The sequence below is a fragment of the Solanum pennellii genome, chromosome 12 (genome assembly GCF_001406875.1).
Source record: "Solanum pennellii chromosome 12, SPENNV200".
Classification (NCBI taxonomy): Eukaryota; Viridiplantae; Streptophyta; class Magnoliopsida; order Solanales; family Solanaceae; genus Solanum; species Solanum pennellii.
Window position 1 is genome coordinate 13,157,991 of NC_028648.1, and position 8,380 is coordinate 13,166,370.

The window sequence follows — 8,380 nt, forward strand, 5'->3', positions numbered from 1 at the left end:
CATCTCATATATTTTAATTTATTTTATATAGTTAATTCAACTTATTAGGTATTAACACAATTATATGACTATAGATCATTTTTATGGTAAAATAATGACAAACAAATTTAAAATTAAAGTATTTCTAAATATAAAAAAGGATCATCAATTTTAAAATAGTTATCACTCTAAAAAATTAAAAATCATACCATCTACTAATTTAATATACCACCGATTAATTTTCTTTATGATACCGCCTCAAATAAAATTTAGTTTATGAAATACCATAGTACATTATCTCAATAGTTAAATTTAAATATAGAAGGACCAAAGAAAAGCCTAATAATAACAACACTTCAAATGATACAAAAATTATTCTTTTCATCATAAAAGTTAATTGAAGATTCATCATTTCTAATCTCTATCTAAATCTTTTGGGGAGGAGTGGGGTAGGGTGGGGTTGATTGGGCCTTCCATACACTTCTTATGAATATAGATAGTTTTGCTCTCTTATCCTACATTCCTAAAATAGATTAATAAGATTATATAAAAACAATTAAAGTTTAAAGAAAATAATAACTATGATCTCGTCATTTTTCCTCCTCCTCCTTATTCAACTTGTACTCAATCTTTGCTAACACCAATGTTGTTGACAGTAGCATCAACTGTTGCTTCTGTGTTCATTGAATCCCTTTCATTCTCTAACTGAGACACATAATTTTTTACTTCTTTTCGTATCATATCTTGTAACACTTTCCAAATATTTGGGCTCAACAACTGTATCTCCATACTTGTAAGACCAGAATTATCATTCTGAGTTGTTGAATTTTGGGAAATAAAATTTGATAGATTGGGTTCAGATGTTGATACAGGTGTCAGTTCAGCTACTTTCTCAATTCGGTTTATCAGATTCAAATTCTCACCAGATTTGGATCTAGGTAAAGAGAGACTCAAAGTTGTTGATGGACCATGCAATACTGGTGAAACTACTGAAAGAGGCATAATTTCACCTAGTTGAGTAATGGAAGAATTAAGACTAAAATGAGGTAACTTAGCTAAATTTGAATTTCTTATATCAGATCCATATGGACTCACAATTGTTAAAGGATTAGGAATTACTGGTGAAACTGATGAATGAGGAAAAAATTCAACTAATGGGGGAATGTGCGGATAAAGGCTCAACGAAGGGAACCTAGATATACCCAAATTGCTCAAATCATACCCATATGAACTCAGAGATGTTAATGGATCAGGAATTACTGGTGAATATGTTGAAAGAGGTAAATCTTGACAGGGTGGGATAGTAGGCGGATAATGACACAATTCAGGAAACCTAGAAAATTTCAAATGAGATTCAGATGGGTTTCCTGAATTTATACTTATACCCAGACTAAATGATCTCTTCAAAGGAAGTTGAGGATTTTCAAATGTCAAGTCTTCTGACATGGAAGAGTGTTTCCGTTTAAGGGTGGAATTCCATTGATTTTTTATGAAGTCATTGGTTCGACCCGGCAATAAAGATGTTATCATAGCCCATTGATTACCGAATTTGGAATGAGCTTTGAAAATAGTATCTTCTTCTTCAGTAGTTAAAGGATGATGATCTGATTGAGGATTAAGATGATTACACCAACGCTCCCTGCATGATTTTTCAGTTTGACTAGAAAATGATTGGCTGATAAACGACCAGTTCTTTGCTCCATGTTTCTCTACTAGCCTCTTTAATCGTTCATCCTCTCCGGGATTCCATCGACGTTTGATTTGACCCATTTTCTTGATTATTTTCTTTAATAAAATCAATTGAGTATATGAGATATCATAAATTGAGAATTTGGATGGGTTTACTTATAACAATTTGTAGGGAGAGGGGGGTATATATAGTGGGGATAAGGAACGAGGGGTGTGAGTGACTGAATTAATAGGCCATTATTGATTATCAAGTTGTTTAAGTCTTAGGAATTAATTAGTATTTTCCTTTAATAAGTGTTTATTGGGTTAGGTTGGCTCGATTAGAGGGACAAAATAATTGAAGTTTGACTAGCAATTAGTTTAGGGAAAAAAAACAAAATAATATTCAAACTAATTATTTTAACTATAATTATAAGTCAAATGAAAAAAAATTCAAGAAAAAAACTTGTAAGTGTAATCACATCAAACTAATGAATACATGAGATTTACTTTAATAGGCACATTTATTATTTAGTAATAAATGATCAACTATATTCTAAAATTAATTTATCATTTAATATTACAAATGATTTATATGAAATTTTCAAAACCGTTTAAGAAGTTTGTATAAATTTGAGAAAGGAAGTGAAATGTAATATTAAGGGAGAGGATATAGAATGGACAGACCTATCTAGAGAACTTATGGTACATGGGAAGTTGGAAGTTAATATATTTGAATTATCGTTGTATGTATTTTAAAATTTATTTTTTTATTGTCCGTGTTCATTGTTGATACTCTCATTGAATGTCGATTAATTAAAATTCGTGCATGATATGGGTCATTTTTCATGACACCAATTGTCACGCCCCGAGGTTACCCCTAGTCACGACACATTTCTTAGTGTCACAAGTGACCCTAAGCTAACCCATGGCCTGATATATCAATACAATTTCAGTTAAATAATGCACCGTGAGGAAGAAAAAGACAATTAATATATGAAATAGGAAAAAGCCCAACAATTCCAAATATGTCAAATAAATGAACGAATAGAGATGACCAAAAACAACTCTAACAACTCAAGCTTAATATACTCTATGTATGAAAGTCTCTAACTGATCTAAGGTGTTAGGACATGCCCCCAGCTAACTCTAACAAGGCTGAAAGTAAAAAGTAAAGACTGGAAAGTAAAGCATGCCTATTGTCCTTGAACTATCAGGACTCACCACAGAAGTTGTTGAATATGGACGAGAAGTCGAGTTAAGCGTGATTTGGATATTGAGCGCCTGAAACCTACATCACACAAGGATGTAGGTCAAAAGTATACATTAGTACATTGAATATATTGATCATGCAAGATATAATCTAAGATAAACAATATAACAAGTAAACATGGAAACAAATATATTGAAGCATAACTCGAAACTGAGTTGGATGCAGTGATCCAGTACTAAACATGAAGATAATATGTTGAAATGAATACTGAAGTAAATACTGAATACATGGTCAATGCAACATGACTCTGGGTGTAGGAGATACTATTAACCGATATGAACCACATGAGTTAAAAGTTGAGTCTGGTATATATATCCAATCGAGAGGATTCAATATACCTTCTTGGGGTATAAGGACATTATTGTGGAGTGATCACTGAAACTGATGCCAAATAGAGGGGACTTATAGACCTATGAGGGAAGGTTGGTCTGGGACTTGAAGGTACATTGAACCGTAGTCTAACTCAGTGCTAAGTCTACTCCCACATGAATGTAAAGTTGAAATGCAACTGAAATATTGTGTAGCTCAAAATACTGATAATCATTTAAGTATATAACAAACGTATACTAAAATATATGACATTCAATGTCTGAAGCATGATTGTATAACTAATCTTCCTAGAAAGTATTATTCATGAAATACTGATAATTAACACAAGATAGGGTTTTTGAGTTTTATTCATAGGACTACACTAGTTCTTCAAGAAACATGTAATTGTCATTATAGAGACTATAGCAGTTTAATTGCAATGGAAAGATTAAAGAACCCTAGTTCTGAACAGTTTATGGAGAAACTTAAGAACTGACTGAATTCTAGGGATCTAATCGATGAAAGGAACCACTAGTGAAAATTCACATACCTAGTTAAAAACCTACTAAGAAATCCTTTGTATTTTTGGTCAGAACTTAAAGCAGACCTCTGCTTGTTCTTGGAACAAATTGTCGCCATTTTAAATTCTTTGCTTTCAAAGGTAGATGATTTTAGGAGAATGATGATTTTACGTTGTTTCTGACTAGTTACTTAGACTTTGACTAAGTAAAATGACGTATTTTAAGTACCAAATGATGTAGTTTAAGTACCAAACACATTGGGAAAAATACCAATACAAACCTAACTTAAAGTTGACAAAGTGACCTTCACGAGGGGCTTGATCGGCCATCTAAGACATGATGGCCCATCTAGTGGGTCTCATGATTTCCTGTCCAATAGGGCTTTACTAAAACAATCATAAATTTAAAATCAGGTGTAGAATAAGGCAAACTTGGTGGTGTTGTAAAAAGGACTCTAATATGTTAAATTTGATATGTTATGGGCCACCTAATTTATCTTGTGCTCAAAGATATGATCATTAATAGTTGACCTAAAACTCAAAGTTTGATAAGTCTCTTTCACGGATGACTTCACTCTCTATGTGAAGCTCCACTGACCGTCTAGGCATCTTAGGTGCTTCACAATGACCTTGGGTGCAACCTCATTGATGGGTGGCTTTCACAAACCCTTAAATGGTTCTTCCAAGTCACCAAAGGTCGTTAAAGGCACCTTTTAGGTGACTCCCTCCTAGGAAGCTCCTGGAGCGTGGTTCAGGATTCCCTTGACGGTCGTGAATCACTAGATGGACCGTCTAGGGTGCCGTCTAGGTGACCCTTGAAGGGTAGTGCTGGATGGGTACTAACAAAGTCCTTAACGAGGTGTGGACCCCCAAACTATTCATCTAGAGAGCCGTAAAGATCTGTGGCCCATTTTGGGTTTGTGATCTTGCTTATTGTAATTTTAGACATTTCTCAAAGTCTTAGGTGTTACAATATCTCCACCTTGGGATCATTCAACCTTGAATGAAGACTAAACAACCTCAATTTGGAGGAAAGAGTTGCAATCCTGCCATTGATTTCTAGAAACAAATATTTAACTAAGTTGAGTTCCATGAACATGAAAACATTTTGAATTTCATAGATAATTGTGGGAACAATATACTAAGACTAAATTACGCAAGAGTAAGGTGAGAAACTGGAGAGGAAATATCACCTCAAGATGAAATTGAATCGAAATGAAAAAGGTGAGGATACTTGGCCAACATGGTTGTTTCTACTTCCCAAGTAACTCTCTGTATAGAATGATTCGAATACAATTCCCTTTACTAAAGCGATCTCCTTATATCTCAACTTATGATGTTAACGGTCAAGAATCTCAGTTAGAACCTCTTTATAAGTGAGGCTATCCGTCGCCACACTCTATGAAGTTACTATCGATTTTGGATCACTCACTTTAACAATAAGGAAATGTGAAAGACTAGATGAACCGATACTAGTTTTGCTAGTTACATCTGCATAGGACTATTGACGACTCTAAGTTGTCCTTAGTCTATCTATGTTGAAAACAAATTTCTTCATTGCTTCGTGAACCTAATCTGTCCAAATCAAGACTGCTTCACCAACTTTGAACCAACCGATGACCGGCATCTATACCCACAGAGTGCTCAAAAGGGGTCATCTAAATACTGGAATAGAAGTTGTTATTGTAAGTGAAATCTATGAGAGGTAGTTGATCATCCCAATTAACCTTTGTAACATCTCGCAATTTGAAATAGCAAAGAAGAAGCTATGAACTGAAAATGGTCATTTTTGGAAAGAAGGAAAATCTAGAAAATTGTTAAAGTTAGTAGAAATGAGTTTTTGATGACCTTCTAACGGCCATAAATTCTAGCTCAGAATGAGTTAGGTGTAATTTCAGATATAATTAGAAACCTCATAAAATAATCTTTCCAATGCCGCCGAGTTTGGGCGATTCAAAGGTAGCATGAGTGAGTTATTTCCTTTGGAAGTTGGGTTGTTGGAAAAAGATTTGAAAGGGTAGTTTGGTCTTTTCCTTACCCAGTTAATTTATTTGGTTTTTGTGGTTAAGCTAAGGTCTAATCAAAATTATATCAGTTTATGCTTTTACCAAAATATGCTAGGACTTGGAGAAGAGAGAGAAGAAGAGGAGAAAGAAGAAGAGAAGCAAGATTCGCAAAGATTGTCGAGTTTAGCTTGTGAATTTCGTCGGGAGGATCCCTACAAGGTATGTGAGATCACATAGCGTTGGGTTAATTCACCCACGCACCAATCATAATTTATTTATGTGTGTTTAAGTTCTTGAAAGATTAGAAGTTGAGTTCTTGATGGGTTTGATGAAGTTATATTAATTCCTTGATTTTTTGAAATTGTTGAGGTGTTGTTTGAATCGAATCCATGAAATTAGCTTGATTTTGAGTAGAATTTGATGTAATTTTAACATTTAGCAAAAGCAAAAGGGATCTACTCCATCATCTGCTAGAGCACCTGCTCCTAGGAACAAAGGTGAGTACAATGGTCAGAATTCTAGAGCTAAACCTATCTATTCTCGGGGTAGTTTGGGCAAGGGGGTAGTAAGCCTGCTGCATGTGCCAAGTATGATAGAAACCATTTAGGTACATGTCGGGAGGGCTCCACTGGTTGTTGCAGGTCTGGTCAGAATGGTCATTTCATACAAGAGTGTCCAAAGAACATGAAAGGCAATGGTAATGGGGGCAATAGAGCCCAGTTTGCTTCAATTAATCCACCAGACATAGCTGCACCTAGAGGGGCTACTTTCAGTATTGGGAGGAACAAACCATTTATATGCTATCAATAATCACCAAGAGCAAGAGGATTCGCCAGATTGTTGTCACTGGTATGATCAAAGTCTTTGACTTCACTGTTTATGGTTTGTTAGACCCACAGGCAAGTTTATTTTTTTGTAACCCCTTATGTTGCAAATAAGATTGATGTTCTTCCTAAGAAACTTAGTGAACCATTCAGTATTTCCACACCTGTTGGTGATCCTATTCTAACCGAAAGAGTCTATAGTGATTGTCCTGTTTCTGTCAATCACAAGAGTACTATGGATGATTTAATTGAGTTAGACATGGTAGATTTTAATGTCATTCTTGGTATGGATTGCTTCATGCATGTTATACCTCAACTAATTGTCGGACTCAAGTAGTAAAGTTTCACTGTCTAAATGAGTCAGTCTTAGAGTGAAAAAGCAGTTCAGCAGTGCCTAAGGGTAGTTTCATTTCATACCTTAAGGCAAGGAAGTTAGTCTCCAAGGGGTGTGTCTATAACTTAGTACGAGTTAATGACTCTAGTGTTGAGATACCTCTAATTCAATGAGTCCTATAGTAAGAGAGTTTCCAGAAGCCTTCCCTGATGTTGTACCTGGAGTCCCTCTTGAGAGCGAAACAGACTTTGGCATGGACATCATTCCAGATACTACTCATACATATATATTCCACCATATAGAATGGCACCAGCAGAGTTGAAAGAGCTAAAGGAGCAATTGAAAGATCTTTTAGAGAAATACTTTCTTCGACCAAGTGTCTCACCTTTTGCACTCCGGTCTTATTTGTGAGAAAAAAGATGATTTTCTTATAATGTGTATGGATTACTGCCAGTTGAACAAGGTTACCATCAAGAACAAATATCCTCTTCCAAGAATTGATGATCTTTTGGATCAACTTCAGGGTGCCACATGTTTCTCAAAAATTGACCTTAGATCAAGTTACCATCAGTTGAGAGTAATGGAATGTGATATTCCAAGGACAACATTTAGGACCTATTATGGTCATTATGAGTTTTTGGTGATGTCTTTTGGTTTGACTAATGCACCAGCAGCATTCATGTACCTTATGAATAGATTCTCCAAACCTTATATCGATATGTGTGTTATCGTATTCATTGATTACAGACTAATCTACTCAAGGAATGAAGAAGATCATACAAGTCAACTCAGAATAGTTCTTCAGACTTTGAAAGATAAAGAGTTAAATATGTTAAGTTCTCCGAATGTGAGTTTTGTCTTGATTCTGTGGCGTTCTTGGGCCACATAATTTCCGGTGATAGAACTAGAATTGATTCTAAAAAAATTTAAGCAGTGCAGAATTGGCCTAGACCCACCTCTACAATTGATATTAGGATTTTCTTGGGTTTTTCTAGCTATTATAGAAGTTTTGTAGAGGTTTTATCATCCATTTGGTGACCTTTGACGAACTTGACTCAAAAAACATTGAAGTTTCAATGGTTGAAGCTTATGAGAAAAGCTTACAGGAATTGAAAAAGAGGTTGACTACTGCCCCAGTTTTAACCTAACTAGAAGGTACTCTCAAGGTTTTGTGGTGTATTACGATGCATCTAGATTTGGCTTGGGCTGTGTTTTAATACAGAATGACAAAGTTATAGCTTATGCCTCCGGACATTTGAAAGCTTATGATAAGAACTACCCAACCCATGACTTAGAATTGGTTGTTGTAGTATTTGTTTTGAAGATATGGTGTCATTATTTGTATGGTGTTCATGTTGATATATTTACTGATCATAAGAGTCTTAAGTATGTGTTCAAGATTAATCTCAGACAAAGGAAACGGTTAGAATTACATAAGGATTATGAAATGAGTATTCTTTACCACCC

At 35.0% G+C, this 8,380-nt stretch overlaps 1 protein-coding gene across 1 annotated transcript; it reads right to left on the reverse strand.

The window, feature by feature from the left end:
• Positions 1–603: 603 nt before the first annotated feature.
• LOC107006111 (transcription factor MYB41-like) lies at positions 604–1,749 on the reverse strand. Its single transcript, XM_015204748.1, has one exon. The coding sequence runs from the start codon at positions 1,747–1,749 to the stop codon at positions 604–606; it is 1,146 nt and encodes a 381-aa protein (XP_015060234.1).
• Positions 1,750–8,380: the final 6,631 nt, after the last annotated feature.